General features: G+C 40.4%; 1 protein-coding gene across 1 annotated transcript in view; it reads right to left on the reverse strand.

The window, feature by feature from the left end:
• Positions 1–14,784: 14,784 nt before the first annotated feature.
• LOC126175451 (sorting nexin-25) overlaps positions 14,785–17,061 on the reverse strand; it is a 173,113-nt gene continuing 170,836 nt past the window's right edge. Inside the window, exons 18-19 of the mRNA XM_049922252.1 lie at positions 16,029–16,167; positions 14,785–15,041 (exon numbers count right to left, since the gene is read on the reverse strand). Coding sequence (XP_049778209.1) covers positions 14,988–15,041; positions 16,029–16,167 — 193 coding nt within the window. The 3' untranslated portion in view covers positions 14,785–14,987. The remainder of the gene's footprint in view (positions 15,042–16,028; positions 16,168–17,061) is intronic.

Consider the following 17,061-nt stretch of genomic DNA (forward strand, 5'->3'; position numbering starts at 1 on the left):
TGGAAGAAGTCTAAAGATCTAAGATAGTAAATTGCAGATAGGACTGTCAACATATTCCTCCAGCACTTTGAGTTATGTTTTCTCCTAAAACAAATAAGACCAAAATTGAAAAGAAGCATGTATAAGGATGAATAACTCCTGAGACAAAAGTATCTTGGATTAGAAACAGAATAAGCTGCAGTTGAGATTTGAAACGTCATGTCCACCACTATTGCAAAATCATCTAGTCTGTAACGGAAAATTCAGACTCATGTATTGTGTTAAAACAACTCCAAGATTACGCAAAAACAACTTGGTACATTATTTAAAAAATTGAAAATAGTGACTCAAATCAAATAGGGCCCCAAGAAAATAGATATGGCAGAAATTGTGACACTTTGAATGACTGGCCACCAAATTCAATGATTATTTCCTCACAATGATAGCACTCAATGCATCTAGTAAAAAAAGGACTATAGAAGCATTGGATTTACTAGTACACACATTCCATGCACCATTAACAGACATTTTTTTCAAAAATGCAACTCATTCATTGGGCCACTAAAAAGTTGTAATTCTGTTGGCTAAGAGGTGTTTCTAACACAATGTTAAAATTTGATGCTGACTTTAAGATTTCCCTCAGATCTACACCAATATTCACATCCTCATAAATACTCCTATAGCCACTGAACAGTGAGGGAAAAATGTCTATATGCTTCAGTACACATCCTAAAATAGCTTATATTTTTCTCATGAACTCTGGGTGAGAGCTATGTTGGTGGCTGCTTCACAGTCATACAGTAATCTCCAAATACACGTTCTCTACATTTCCTCAACAAATTTTCGTGTGAACTACCTCGTGTATCTTCCGAGGATTCCCATTTAAGCTCCCCAACCATTTCTGTAACATTCACTCTTCGCATTTGATATCCTATGATGAAATACTTAGCATATCTGTTGTTGGTTTTTCTACTGGGGATCTCAGAATTTCAACCATTTAAAACAAAAACATGTGCATTCCATGCCTACTCTGCCACCCAAGGGGTTGTTTTTGGTGTATTGTGCACGCCTGACCTACCCAGGGTGACAACAAGTCTACTGTCTTACACAGGCCAAGAAATCTACAGCCAAGCTCATCACAGAACTGACAAAGCTTCTTGTTTAGACCCTCTCTTTGGCTCCACACCAGAGGGGCGTTTCAGTCCTTGGAACAACGTTGAAAATCAACATCTGTGCGTGAGGCTAGCCACTTTCACCACTTCTACACGTCTCCAGTAAGAGTTGAGAATGGTCTTAGGTGGCAGTTGTCATTGGTGCCAACACAGATGATTATCTGCAACTGAATGCCATCTGTGTTCTCCACTGCTCCGGCAATAGCCTTTTCCACCTCAAGGAGAACTCCTCGTTGAATAAGTGCCAAGTGCACATTTCATTCATTTCCCTCTCATGAAGCTATTTCCCTGAGAGACACCATGATGTACATACCATTGGAAACTGCCTACCACTAACAGCGCTGTCTTTCCCTCTACGAGTGCCCTGGTTTCGACAGAGAAAAGGCCAGTGTCCAAGCAAGAGAGTCAGTACCTGCTGACTCTGTGTCATTATCAGCAGGAGGCAACACCTGAAATCTATTCGTTAGAGGTATGGGGACAGCCTTTCATCCATTAGCATATACAACCTTCTTTGTGAAATAGCTACATATGAGCTAATGTCTTACCAGCCACTAGTCCATTACCACTTGGTGTCAGACCTAGGTTCTCCATGGGCAGAGACAGCAAACAGACTAGTCAACAAGCTTCGCAGTTTATGCTTATGCATTATGGATATTTTAGAACCCATGACTGTTAACTGAATGTAAATACATAAAACTGCAACCAGTCACTTTTTTAATAGTTATTTATTATTCCATAAACTGGTTTTCGAATCTTTTCAGGTTCATCTTCAAATGGTTTTCTGGATGCTACATTTCTATTTCTAGAGTAAAACTGGGTGCTTGCTTGCGACAGTATGAGCAGCTTTTTATGTTGGTGTCCTTCTGTCTGCTGCCATTGATGGCCAGTTGGTACATCACTTCACGTACTTTTACACAATCTGTACACTTTTACAGCCTGACAGCGAAACTTTGCCAGCATCAGCTTTGCAGTATATTGACAACAGCAGACCACCCTGCCACTCCTTCACCAGCACAATACAGAGTGGTCATATGAAGCCCGTAGACAGTGGCCTTGCAGTTTCCAGTTGTTTGCAAACAGAAGTAAACTCTTTCATAATGATCTCATAAATGCCACGCAATCACTAGCAGTATCTGTATGTGACCCTATTTCTTTCAAGGACAAGACGAAGCATAGGAATTCAGTTCCATGCTAGATTGTGGTTACGTAAGTTTAAGCTATCTCTGGAATCACTCAATGACTTGGAACACATTTGATGACGTATATAGTATGGTGAAATCCATCTACAACCTGGTGATAAACAAACTACGTCTAACTATAGGCCTCTCTCTGACCTACCAACCTTGTCAAAAGTGATTGAGAAAGTGGTCTACTGACAAGAGTAATGCTGTTTACTCAAACAAATGAAATACGATTCAGATTCATTTATTCTAGGATAGACTTTCATGCAGAGGTTTCATGTTGAGCATTTTAATTTGACAGAAGCTTGAAATTATCTAGTTGATGTTGTATATGTTGACAGACAGTATAGGGAGCATATACATGAAAAGTGTTCATGAGGTATTAAAGAGAAGAAGAAAAAGTGGCAATATTACATTCACTTACTCAATAATCAAGCAAGGAGGAGACACAGTCTTTCATCGCCACAGGCACAGTAACAGTCAAGAAACTACGAGGTAAAGACGACGACTGTTAAATCTTCATTAATCAAATTATGTTCAAACGAACTGGAAAAGTACACTGCTTTTCATTTTGATAAAGCATTGGCCAAGGAGAAAACAACACAAGACGTTGCAAATGAAGTACTATCAGAGCTAAACAAGCAAAATTATCATATTGGTATATTCTGCGACTTTATCGGGGGTCAGAAAATTCTACTTGGAAAACTTAAATGTTATGGCATGGATGGAGTCTTACCTTTGCAACAGAAAGCAGAGGGCCTCATTAACAGACTGTGTCACAGACATGAAACTAGCCTTAGAATGGCTGAACATAACAAGCAGAGCGACATAAGAATCTTATTTCTAACCTACGTTAAATGGTAATTCAAAAATTAAATGTCTGCTGACGACACAAGCATTCTCCTCATGCATCTCTACTCAGCCTCAGCAGGCATGATTCAGATGATGGCTGTGAACAATCAGTAGACACATTCAGCGAACAGTTTTAAATTCTTAATCTCACGAAGGCTCATATTACGCAAATTCAAATCAGCAATAATGGCCTATTAGTACCAAAATTAGACATTAATGGCCATATACCAAATGAAATACACTGGTAAAATTCCTTAGGGTCCAGTTAGATAACAAGTTACAATGGAGTCACCACAATGATAATCTAATCGAGAAGCTCCATTCAGCGGTGTTATACCGTTAGAAGCATCTCCCACTGTGTTCGCCTGAAGATGAGAGTTTTGGCTTACATTTCATAATTTCACTTCCCATTTTTTCATTTCATTTTACGTATCTAGTTCCGTAGGACCAAACTGAGGAGCAAATCTTCAAGGTCATGGAACATGTCAGTACATGAAATTACAACAGAAAAGTAATGACACATAAAGTAAAATTTTTATGAATCCAAAAAATGACAAGCCATTAGTTTATGTAAATGCAGACAACAATATAACACAGAAATCAGCTTAATTTTTAAAGGAACTCCTCGACAAAACAGAAGGAGCGAATTATGAGGAAACTTTTCAGTTTGGATCTGAAAGCGCATTGATTACTGCTAAGATTTTTGAATTCTTGTGGTAGCTTACTGAAAATAGATGCAGCAGTATACTGCACGCCTTTCTGCACAGGACTCGAGGAAGTGCGACCCAAATGCAGGTTGGATTTTTGTCTAGTATTAACTGAGTGAAAAATGCTAATTCTTGGAAATAAGGTGATATTGGTAACAAGAAATGACAATCAAGAATGTATAAATATATTGAGAATCCAATGTCAGAACATCCAGACTATTGAACATGGGTAGACAAGTCGTTCACAAACTTACACCACTTATTGCCCAAACCACCCGTTTCTGAGCCAAAAATTCCATTTGAGAATGGGAAGAGTCAACCTAAAATATATTACCATGTGTCAAAAGTGAATGAAAATATGCAAAGTAGACTATTTTTCATGTTGGACTATCACTTACTTCAGATACCTATCTAATAGTAAAAGTGGAAGTATTAAGTCTTCGAACAAGAACCCAAATGTGGACTTTCCATGACAGTTTACTATTTATCTGAACACCTAGAAATTTCAACTGTTCAGTTTCACTAATCATAACTAAGTCTTACTGTGATTTAGCATTAGTTTATTTTCTACAAGCCATGAACTTATATCTTGAACTGAACTATTTGAAACAGTGCCAACATTGCACACAACATCCTTCACTACCAAGCTAGTGTCATGAGCAAACAGAAATATTTTAGAATCTCTTTTAATACTAGAGGGCGTATCATTTATATAAACAAGGAACAGGAGTGACCCTAGCACTGATCCCTGGGGCAACCCACATTGAACCATGCTCCACTCGGATCCCACATCATGATAATGCATCATAGCTATTCTCAGTACTGTGGAGAACGACCTTTTGCTGTAAATAAGAGGTGAAGCAATTGTGATCTGCTTCTTGTAATCCATAATAGTTCAACTACTGGAGAAATATTTTGTGAAAAAAAAACAATCAAACGCCTTAGTTAAATCAAAAAAGATGTTTAGCATTTGAAATCTTTTGTTTAATCCATCCAGTATCTCACAGAGAAATTGAATAAAGCATTTTCTGTTGTTAAACCACTGCTAAAACCAAATTGTACATCTGATAGCAAATTATGTGAAATAAAACGATCAATTATCCTTACATACACAGCCTTTTTCAATAACTTTAGCAAACACTGATTATGGAGAAATAAGTCTAAAATTGTTTATACTATCCTTTTCTCTGTTTTTTTAACACAGCTTTACTACTGAGTACTTTAATCATTCAGATAATGATAATGATGATGATTTGAGGTGAGGGCACTCAACATCAAGCTCATCAGCAACCTGACTAAAGCCAGCATGCCAGTCTCATGGGTGGAGACGAAGGCTATCCCCAAAAGCAGAGGAGTTGATGATGCATTAAAGTCTGCCTTCCTTCCAACCAATTTAGTGATGAGGCCTGACAGTTCACGAAATTTCATCACTCTTCTAACACTGGAATCAGTATCGGCGAGGATGGTGGGCAGATCTCCATCGAGACTGAGGGCTGTCCGAATACTAGTATATAGGACACTTGTTGCCAAAATATGCTGATCTGAAAGTGACACATCACAAACCTCACAGTGGTGGATCCCCCCATGTGTCAAAGGGCTACGGCCAGTGCCCAGCCTGGTAAGCAGAACCTCCATCCAGCAGTGAGGTTGACATGAAGTCTTCCACGTCTGTGTGGTCGATTTCAGCGACCACAGTTTGTTTTCTGTCTCCTGCAACCATTCAGTCTCCCACTGATGCATGATGCATCTGTCAGAAAATGAGATGACGGTTTGCAGCAAGATGGGACACTGATGGACAACACCATCCCAACATGCTTCCTTCGCTGCTTTGTCGGCCATGTCATTTCCCTGTATCCACATGTGGCCAGGTAGCCAGCAAAAGATCACCTCCTTTCCCTGGTGTTGGGTCCACTGTAAGGAATCATGAGTGAGCTGAATCAACTGGTCTACTAGATACATTTGGTGAAGAGCTTGTAGGGCACTAATCGAGTTGGAACAGGCATGAAACCTTCTACAGTGATGAATCTGAATCCTCTCCAGTCCTATCATAATGCCAATTAACTCCACATCATAATTTGTAAATTGTACCAGAAGAAGTACTTTGAAAACCCTATCAGGAAAAGTAGCAGAACAACCGAGGGCATTCTCTGACAGGAATCTGTCTGTATAAACACTAAAACTGTGGTGCATACTTAAAATGGAAGAAAACAAAGTTGTAAAAATGGAATCTGAAGTCAACTTTTAGTGTATTGTATCAAGCTTAAAATCAGTTTGGGCCCCTGAAGACACTATGGCGGCAATGTGTTCCATCCCTGACTGTGTATTCAGAGGTCTGATAGATCCAGATCATTCAGACAGTTAGTAGCATGTATCCAGAATAGCTCAGTCACATGGGGCTTATTCGTGAACAGCCGTTCAAGGACGGGTTGGACCCCTGCACTATATGCCAATGACTGAGGTGACTCTGAGATTTTCAGTGCCTGTCAAGTCACAGGGGATACAGGGAACAAATGCCCTATAAAACTGCAGGAGTTGGGACCTACCAGCTGCCCATGCTTTTCCTCTAAGGCATCTCAAAATATTCAACAACAGGAAGCGCTTTGTTTGTAGGTCTTTCACTCGTGGAAGCCAAGTTAATTTCGAGTCAAATGAGAAACCCAAAAAGCGCACAATTCCCTGAAAATGTAAAGTATTGTCCGCCATTGTGAGCACTAGTTGATTAAAACTGCAACAGCACAGTTAAAATCGACGCATGTAGCCTTCTCTGGTGAGAACTGAAAACCAGTTGTCCTGGTCCAGGTTTCCAGCCTCCTAATGTTCAGCTCTTGCTGCCTCGTCATCATTGTAAGATTGGAGGAAGAGTAGAAGATAGTGAAGTTATCCACAAACAAAAGCATCCTGACTGCAGAGGAATACCACTGATAGCAATGGCAAACAATATGACACTAAGTACACTGACCTGCGGGACCCCATTCTCTTGAACAAACCAGTCAGACAATGTACCGCCGACGCCAGTCTCCCAGAAACGAGTGGGTAAAAATTGGCAGATGCCCGCATAGTCCCCATTCATGTAGTTCGTGAAGGATGTTGTACCTCCAAATAGTGTTGTATTGCTTTTTTTTATGTCAAAAAATACACAAACCAAATGGTTTCGGCGTAAGGAGGACTCCTGTATCGCTGTCTCCAGTAGAACTAAGTCATCAAGGTTGGGACAGTAGCACGTAAAACCGCACTGGGAGCGGCGCAGGTGACCTCGGGATTCGAGCGCCAGACAAGGCAGCAGTTGGCCACGTGTTTAAGAGTCTTACCCATACAACTATTAAGGGTTAGACTCCGGTAATTGTTGGGGTACTATGGTCCTTGTCTGGTTTCCATAATGGAATTTATATTGCTTCCTTCCAAGTCATGGCATTCTTTCCATCAAACCACATATGACTGAAACACAGGAGGAGCTGTCCTTTTGCTTCAAGGCACAGATGACGAAGCATGGCATAATGAATCTCATCAGTTCCTGGAGCAGTGTCTCTGGCCACGGACAGGCTCCAATTTCCAAATGGAGAATGAAAGGTTGTAGACTTTCTCATTATGAGAGAAGGAATGGAGCTTCCTTATCTCCGCAGTACAATGGAACACCTGAAATGCAGTGGCTGTAAAAAAGTGTTTTAACGAACACATGTCCACCAAGACCCCATTTCCTGACATGCACTGTTCTTGCCTGAAACCTGCCTTATTGATTCCCAAACTTGCACAGTGTAAGTGGACCAGGAATCCGTCTTCCATTCTTTTATCACTCACCTCGCATGTTCTCTCGCAAATCAGAAGGCATGAAGTTTTTCTGCAGTTGAATGGTGTTTGAAGTTCTGCAGAGCTGTTCATCTCGCTCTGATTGCCAAGTGACAGTCATCATTCCACCAAGGTCTGAGGTGGTTACTTGACTGGGGGATGGACTCCGCTACAGCCTGTTGGATTTGGGCCACCATCTCCTCTGCAATTCCTTTTGTTAAAAAATAGACTGTCGACTGTACTGCAACCAATTTGCCCCATGAATCATCCATCTTTGTGGTCTACTGTCGATCGCAGTCCAAGTCGGCAGATGGATCCATACTGAGGAGTGTTCACTAGAATGTAAATCTGTAGCCACTTCCCACTGAACTGAGCCTGCAATAGCTGGGGAGCAAGAACAAACGTCAGTGGCTGAAAGAGACCCTGTAGCTGTGAAAAAGTGTGTCATCTGACCTGTGTTCAAAAGGCAGATATTCTCAGAATGGATGAGTTTCTCAATCATTCGACACTTGGTGCAAGTGGTAGCTGACCCCCAAAGCATACAGTGTGGACTGAAGTCACCCACATGGAGGAAAGGACATATGAGTGCCTGGAAGAGTTCTGTCAGTGCGTCTGCATCCTAAGCATCATGAAGTGGAAGATATAAAGAACACATTGTGATGTTAAATGGTACTAGAACACTCATGGCAACTGCTTGTATGGCAGTGATAAGAGGAACAGGGGAGGAGTGGCATCTGTCATCAACGAAAACAATCACGTCACTTCACCTTCACCAGCAACATCGTCCGTCCTGTAGGTGTAGTAACCCCATAATGCAGGTGTGTCGGTGGCTTTAAAACAAGTTTCTTGCAAACAGATGCAGAACAGTTTTTCCTGGACCAGGAGCTGTAATTATTCCAAATGTGATCAATATCCATTTAAATTCCAATGCAACAAAGAAGTCCCTATGGAGTCATTAATTAGCAATGGTTGGTCTTGTCTTTCTCCCTCAGAGGTGGTGATTTATCCTGGAGGTCAGGGGGAGTGTTAGCCAGTTCCTGACTCTCCAGTTCCTCCAATTGGAAGCCCATATTCTCAAGAGTATAGTCCCCATCTGAGAGGAAGAGAGCTCATCGATCTGTAGGTTTAACTGCCACTTTCTATGATTTTGAACTACTTTTTGAAGGATTTTTTCCTTACTTATTGGAGGAGTTGGTTGCTTGGGTTGAGGCAACAGCCTAGTAGCCTTCTGATGGTGGGTAGCGGTATACGGTTTAGGCGATGAGGTGTATAATGGTGATGAAACACATTATTGGCAATGTTCAGCATAACATCAAACTCTGCAGTGGGGTCATACGCTGGATGCCCAGGAGGGTGCAATTTTGTGTTGTCCGTCAAGTGGACAAATTTTAGGGGCTACTGAAATCTACTTCGCGAAAACATTCGGGAAAACCATGCAGTTGCCATATTTTCGTCTGTGGACCAGTAATTAAAAATTGTCGGTTTCTTTACGAGTCCCATATTTATTGCCACAAAAGTCCTCATTTCTGACACTGAGGTGTGATACCACTTTCTCACACGAGAGTTCACTGATAAGTTTACGTTTGCTTCGAGAAATTGCCGAGCATATCTGTTTGTTTCCGTTACCATTATCGTAAACAATTGCACTGAAAAAAAAGTTAAAAAAATCAATTGGCGTAGCATTTATTGGTACATGTTTGGGGCGTGGTAACTCTAAAAACGTGAAGCGGTGAGGAGCAGGATTGTCCAACTCATCAGTTCCAATTTCAGCAAACGTGTCGCTGGCTACAGTCAATTCTTCAACATCGTCTTCATCGCTGCTGGGTGCGGATTCGGCTATTGATGACTCACATGATATCACCACTAGACCACTCATAGATCGATCCACTGTCCGAAAAACCTGCAAAATCGTTCTCACTTTCACCACTTTCCGCAGTGTACATCGCACTCAAACGCCTTGGCGGCGCCGTAGTACATTCGAAACGAACGAAAAACAACCTTATGTCTGGAAATCGAAAATATCGATTATTGGCATCGACAATCGAAACGACGTACTTGACGACTATCTTTCGACCTTCTTTTGTCTTCACGACATCGATATACCATGATCTGTGCCTTAGTTTGAAAGAAAAGTGCGCGAAAACGGCAGTACGACTAGATCGTACGTTGCACTTTTCGCGCGATCCGATTAGATCGTTTTTGGCACTAAAAGGGTTAAGAGGTGAAGCAAAAGAGGCAGCAAAAATTGGATACTGCACAGCTTTAAAAGCTTTTTTAGCTTCACCATAGGGCATGCATCTCATGACTTTCAGCTCCTTAATTTTTCTTACCTCATTGTAAACCTCACACTTTCAGCTCCATACTGGGTGATCCCCAGAGCAGTTCATACATGTCAGAGAAAGTGTACAAGAATTGCCTGATTCGTGAGCTTAGCCTCCACAATTCCCACATATTGCCATCCCATAGGGGTACGCCCGATCTTTGACATTTGAAGCATCACATTTGGTTAGGGCCAAACAGGTGAACCTTAAGACGGACATAGCCTGCAAGGATGTGTTCTGGTAATTCTGGAGTACCAAATACTAGAATAAATGCTGCAGATTTTTTCGGTGTGCCACTGACTCTCCTCATTTAGTTCCGCACCCCTGTGACACTTTAATCATTCAGGAAACTGACTATTCCTAAAGGAAAAATTAAATGTGTGACTTAAGTACACGATTAACATCTGCAGTGCAGTACTTAAACATTCTGCTAGATACTCCATCATATCATGAGAGTCTTTAGTCTTCAGTGATTTAATTATTGATTCAGTCTCCCCCCTTGTCAGTATTATAGAGGAGTATTTCAGGTATCAGACTAGGAGAGGCATTTTCCAAGGCAGTTATATGATTCCCTGCAGAAACTAAGTTTTTATTTAATTCAGCAGCAATGTTCAGAATGTGATTGTTAAATACTGTACATATATTTGACTTATCAGTAACAGAAACATTTTTACTGCATAATGACTTTATATCGCCGACCTAGTGCTACTGACCAGATACCTCCTTCACAACTGACCATATAGCTTTCATTTTGCCATGTGAATTAGCTATTCTATTTGCCTACCACAAACTCTTTGCCTTCCTAATAACATTTTTAAGCACCTTATAGTATTGTCTGCAATGGACTACTGTAGCTCACTTATGGCTACTTCTAACATTTTCATATAACTGCCACTTTGTTTAACACGATATCCTTAATCCCACTAGTCAGCCACTCGGGCTGCCTTTTACTGAATTATTTTCTGGGTGAGTGCACTTGTTAACAAAGAATGCTGTGTAATGCAGATAACCATACACCTTGCAAAAGCCTTTTCAAGGATCTTGGAATTCTTAATTCACTTAACAATAAATTTGTTCCTTAATTGTTTTTGTTGCTGATGATAAAAATCAGTTTAGGATGAACTCTGATTTACACAGTCACGATACAAGACAAAAAAATAATTTTCTTGTAGATGTTGCCTCCTTGTCTAAGAGTTCAAAAATAAGTTATTTACTCTGGTGGGAAGGTATTTAACAAGCTCCCATCTGATTTTAAGTTTTCTTGAAACAGAAAAATTTTGGATATCTCTTGGGTATTCAACACCTTCTGCATGACAGCACTCGGCTGAAAACTTGAGGAATTTTTAAAAAGCTGCTGTCTAACATAAAGCGATAAACTGGAAAACCCTATCAATGGAAAAAAATTTAAAAAACTCATTAGCCATTCTTTCTATAAATTATGTGAATATCCAATTTTAAGGGCTGAGAAGTGATGTCTTCTACATGGAAAGCAGCAGCGTTTGTTGTAAAGCTGCATGCCAAGTACTAATATACAGTAAATAGGGGGTCAGCATTCACAGATGTGACAACACATTTTCTTTCTACAATACCATTGTTATTAAATAAATATTAAGTTACTGGCAGCACATAATAACCAGCTATACAGGGTTCAACTAAATTCCTTTTATGGACATTGAGGACTTGTAGTGGAGACCAAGACGGTTAAGTTTAGCATAGGAACCGATGTACAGAAATGTATCATTTTCTCTCTACACACAAAATACCACAATATACATTCAAATCTCCTGCATTTTCAGTGCCACTAGGATATTATGTATATCATTCACCAATAACCTGACATTCCGTTCTCCCCACTACAGGTTTGTTTACATGTCTATCAGTTGAGTTTGTGATCGCCCAGAGAGGTTTGTACCTGCAGTTGGGCTTGTGATCTCTGTTTAAACTGTATTACTGTACAGCACAGAATGCAAGCTGCATATACACTTTATTTCCAAGAATTAGCATCTTTCACTCAGTTAATACCAGGCAAAAATCCAACCTGTATCTGGGTTGCACTTTCTTGACTCCTGGGCAGAAAGGCGTGCAGTATATGCCACCATGATGTTACTGAACAGTGAATCTCGGTGCAATGTGAGGCTGCTCATCAGTTGTATGTGGAATGATTTCCACATTGCAAGACAGCTTCACACTGCTTATTTGCTATGCTGTACCAGCAGGCCTTGGAAACAGGCACTTTCAACACCAGCAAGACTGACAGTGGTGCTCCATAGTGGTGCTGCACACCCAAGTTTGACAAGGCTGTGCTCCATGAAGTAGAAGAAGACATGACAATAAGTACCAGAAACCTAACTAAATATGGATCACCAAATAGTCTGACGTGTTCTGCATGTGCAGCAGCTACACCTGTACCATCCCCAGAAGGCACAGACAATGCAGGCATAGGACTTTGCATCACAAGGCCAATTCTGCATGTGGTTCTTGTGCCATCGCATGGACAAGCCCAACTTCCCATGGTGGATCCTTTTTACAGAGGAAGCCAAGTTCACCAGGGAAGGTACTGTCAATTCCCGCAGCAGCTATGTGTACGCTGATAAAAACTTGCATGCTGTGCACCCCCATGGGTTTCAGGTACGATACAGTCTGTACATCTGGGCAGGGTTCTTGGATGAACGTCTGATTGGGTCATACCTTCTTCCACATCTCATGGGTGCAGCGTACTTGCAATTCCTTGGTGGCATACTGCATGGGCTTTTGGAAGATGCGCCACTGCAAGTGCATAAAAAGGTGTTGTTCCAACACGATGGCATGCCACCTCATTTATCATGTGCAGTCCAAGATCTTCTGAACAAATGACATGGGCAACAGTGGGGAGGTCATGTGGCCCAATTGATTGGTCTGCATGTCCTCCTGACTCGAAGCTGCTTGTCTATTACCTGTGGGGTCACATGAAATTGTTGGTTTATGAGACCCATGTGGCATCTGAGAAAGACTTTCTGGCACTGGTTATGGCTGCAATGGATGCTGGAGGAAAAAGGTAATCATGTGTACTGGAACATGGTATGCAGGTACCATAACTGTGTTGATACCAGTGGCCATGGCATTGAGCCGTACTTGTAAGAGGGCCCAAGCAACAAGCAGCAGGAGCCAGAGAGCAACATGTGTTGTAATATTTTGCATGTAGCAGGGAAAACATTATGTTTCTGGACATGAGTTCCTGTGCTAAATGTAACCATCTTGGTCCACACTTTATGTCCTCAAAGCCTGTAAAGGGAATTTAGTTACACCCTATATGGCATAACTGAGGAGGCAGCAGCTTTTTCCAAAGTAGCAGCTTTCTTCCTACAGGGTGTTTCTGTAAGAAGGTGCAAAAATATAACAGGGCATAGAGAATGCTCCACTGAACAATTTGAGGTAGGGAACATGGGGTTGGAGCAACCAGCTTAAAGAGATATGGAAGCAAACTTGTCTACCACTTTGTCTAGCATTACTGTTTTCCAGCTTATTTACAACTAACATGCAAACAAGTTTAGAAGTACTGTGCTGTTTATTTACATGTAAAATTGTTATTTCCTGCAAGGAAACAAGGACGATGAGCCTGATTTTTGTACACTTTACTTGTCCATAAGGTTGCTCTGCTGTATCGTATTTACATTGTCCCATGACATAACATGCTATGAATCAACACCAGACCCATTTACTACTCAGTACTACTGAGAGACATACAGTGCAATATATTGGATCAGTACCAGTGCAATTTCGCAGAACTCGCTGACCTACACCTTGTGTATGGGGAATACATTGCAATGCTCTCGGTGATGAAAGGCTGTACAGGGAACGATTTCCTAACAGGCATCATCCATCACGATGAGTGTTTATTTCTCTCAATCAATGAATGCAGGAGACTGATTCATTGGAAAGAAAAAAACGAGGGATCTGGCAACATGAGAACCACTCGCACATCAGATTTTGAAGAGGAGGGTGAATCAGAATCTTGTTCACCTATGACATGCTTGCATTGAGGTTGATGGCTGCCCGTTTCAGCAAATTTTGTAAGATACAGTACACATGGTACATTCATTGTGTCAATGGTGGTATTTACAGTTAAATGTAACTAATGTAATAAAAAAGTACACAGTAATGTGATTTTACTCCTATTATCTCCTTAAGCTGGGTTCTCCGAGCCAAGGTACCTCAAACTGTCCAATGGAGCATCCTCTATGAGCTGTTAAATTTTTGCATGTTCTTACAGAAACAACCTGCATAAATTTAAACAGAAGTGAACAGCATTAAGCAGTATAGTCATGGTTTATTGAACACAGATTGCATTTATATGATGTCTGTCTCATGTTAACATATACTTTGGCTCGTTTCACATACCTGAAGGTTCTCCTCCTTGCTGGTATCTATGAAACACAGTGAAGGAATCACTGAATGAAAACTTGTCCACTATACACCATACAGCATAACAAAGTCTAATTTTGTCACAGTGCCTGGCAGCTGATAGGCACAGCTCTTCAACAAATGAGGGGAAAAAACTAAACAATAATACACCAAACCCCAAAAAGGTCCAAATAATTGTTACTCTTGTCTTTTTCCTAACATTTGTTAACCTAAATGACCCTCTCCAATTTACATTTTTCTCTAAAGTAAATATACATTAAACAGTTGTCACAAGATAGACAGGTAAGCTCATATTTTTCTGATGAGGATGGTGATGATGACAACTGCTAATAACTGGGATAAGGATTCACAGCTTTCAATAACAAAGAAAACAAACATAATATTAACATTCGATAAATGTAACAATAATAATTTATTGTACATAAAACACTCACTAGTGTTCTTTGGCAGCATAGTTCAATAAATTATTTGTATAATAAAAATATCTTTTCCACTATCTAGACATAAATACACATAAAATCCCTGTCATGGCACATAGGAATGTAAATAAAATGTTTTAAAACTTCATCTCTCTTTTGGGCTCCACATATGTTACTGTTGCTTCCACTCTGGGCATAGTTCATGCACAACTACCTCAAAAATGTCCTGAAAAAAAAAATACAAATAATTAACAGATGACACTCACTTTACAAGAAAGTAAAATTTATAAAAGAAATTAGGTAATTTGGTCATAAAATACTAGCTGCTATAGAAGAGCCACAGACTAAACAGAAAAGTACTAATCAGACACAAAAATTAACTGATATGTCTCTAACAATATTTTCAATAGTTAGTTAGAGAGAGAGAGAGAGAGAGAGAGAGAGAGAGAGAGAGAGAGAGAGAGAGAGAGAGTATAAATTTCCGGTACACAACTTGCAATATCAAATCTTTTCCATAACAACTGTGCAAATAGTGGTGCATCCACAATGAATAAATTCATCTGCCAGAGCAGCGATTATCAATTGTTTACCAGAGGGTATTCTTCTGTCCATTGCATGACATTTTTGTTTAGGGTATGGGGCCTGCCACTCTGCTCTTCACCATGAACATTTGTCATCTTCGACACTATTGTCTAACTCATTACTGTAAGTTCATAAACTAGGCACAACAACTAATGAATGGGAGCACCTATAAATCTTTTTCACACAAAAATCACATTACAGCATGTACAGCTCATGGAAACAATGAATTTTGTAGCCAATTTTGTCTGCTTTCATCCTCAGTTAAAACAACTACTGAATCAAAACAATGACTTACGTGGCTCAGGAAACAACAAATAGATCGCACTTCAACTGTGCAACTTTGTTCAGCTGTCAATATTTAAATATAAGCTAATGGCTCTTTCTTTTCAAATATGGCTCATGCTTAACATAAAAACTGAAAGTAGGAGATCTGTTTTCTTAATCATTCAATAATTTCTTGTCTCTAGTCTCTCCTTGCTACCCTTTCATCATCTCATTTCATTCCTACCAAATTTCTGTTACATACATATTTTGTAATTTTACCGCATATGGGAGAATACTGTCTGAATTGAAAATTAAATACGAACAGTGATAAGTAAATGAAAAAATATGAAAACAAAGGATTACATACGTAAAAGAGTTTTTTGTTGAGCCGTTGGTCCTGCAGTGCTTCAAAAACTCTTGACATTCCTCTTTGTGCACACTGTTGGCCAACTAACGTACTAAGGAAATCTGGAATATTGTTCAAGAGCTCCTCCCGTGCTGCAGATCTAACATAAGAAAATAGTTAAGTATGTTACCACACACTATTGCTGCCACATGTAGCAACTTGATGTGTTGCATTTATTGTTTTTTATGACCGGCACTGCAGAAATTATAAAGATATGCTGAAAAGTACTTCCTCTGAATCTTTTATGTGAATACTCTTAAAACATTTAAATAAAACAAACTTTATACCTTTATTCTTCCAGCCTACACATTTCTTTCTCAACACAGACACCATGGTGATGAACACATTCTCACAATAAGAGACAGTTTGAAACTTCCTGGCAGATTAAAACTGTGTGCCGGACCGAGACTCAAACTCAGAACCTTTGCCTTTCGCGGGCAAGCGCTCTACCAACTGAGCTACCCAACCACGACTCACGCCCCGTCCTCACAGCTTTACTTCTGCCAGTACCTCATCTCCTACCTTCCAAACTTAACAGAAGCAGTTTTAATCTGCCAGGAAGCTTCATATCAGCGCACACTCCGCTGCAGAGTGAAAATCTCATTCTGGAAACATCCCCCAGGCTGTGGCTAAGCCATGTCTCCGCAATAACCTTTCTTTCACGAGTGCTAGTTCTGCAAGGTTCGGAGGAGAGCTTCTTTAAAGTTTGGACGTAGGATGTGAGGTACTGGCAGAAGTAAAGCTGTGAGGAAGGGGCGTGAGTCGTGCTTGGGTAGCTCAGTCGGTAGAACACTTGCCCGCGAAGGGCAGAGGCTCTGAGTTCGAGTCTCGGTCCAGCACACAGTTTTAATCTGCTAGGAAGTTTCGTATCAGCGCACACTCCACTGCAGAGTGAAAATCTCATTCTGAAGAGACAGTTTGTTGATACCATCATCCAGAATGTTTGACTTTGTTGATGGAGCCGCAACCTCACCTCTGCTTGCACTGCTCAATC

This window comes from Schistocerca cancellata, chromosome 3 (genome assembly GCF_023864275.1).
Source record: "Schistocerca cancellata isolate TAMUIC-IGC-003103 chromosome 3, iqSchCanc2.1, whole genome shotgun sequence".
NCBI lineage: Eukaryota > Metazoa > Arthropoda > Insecta > Orthoptera > Acrididae > Schistocerca > Schistocerca cancellata.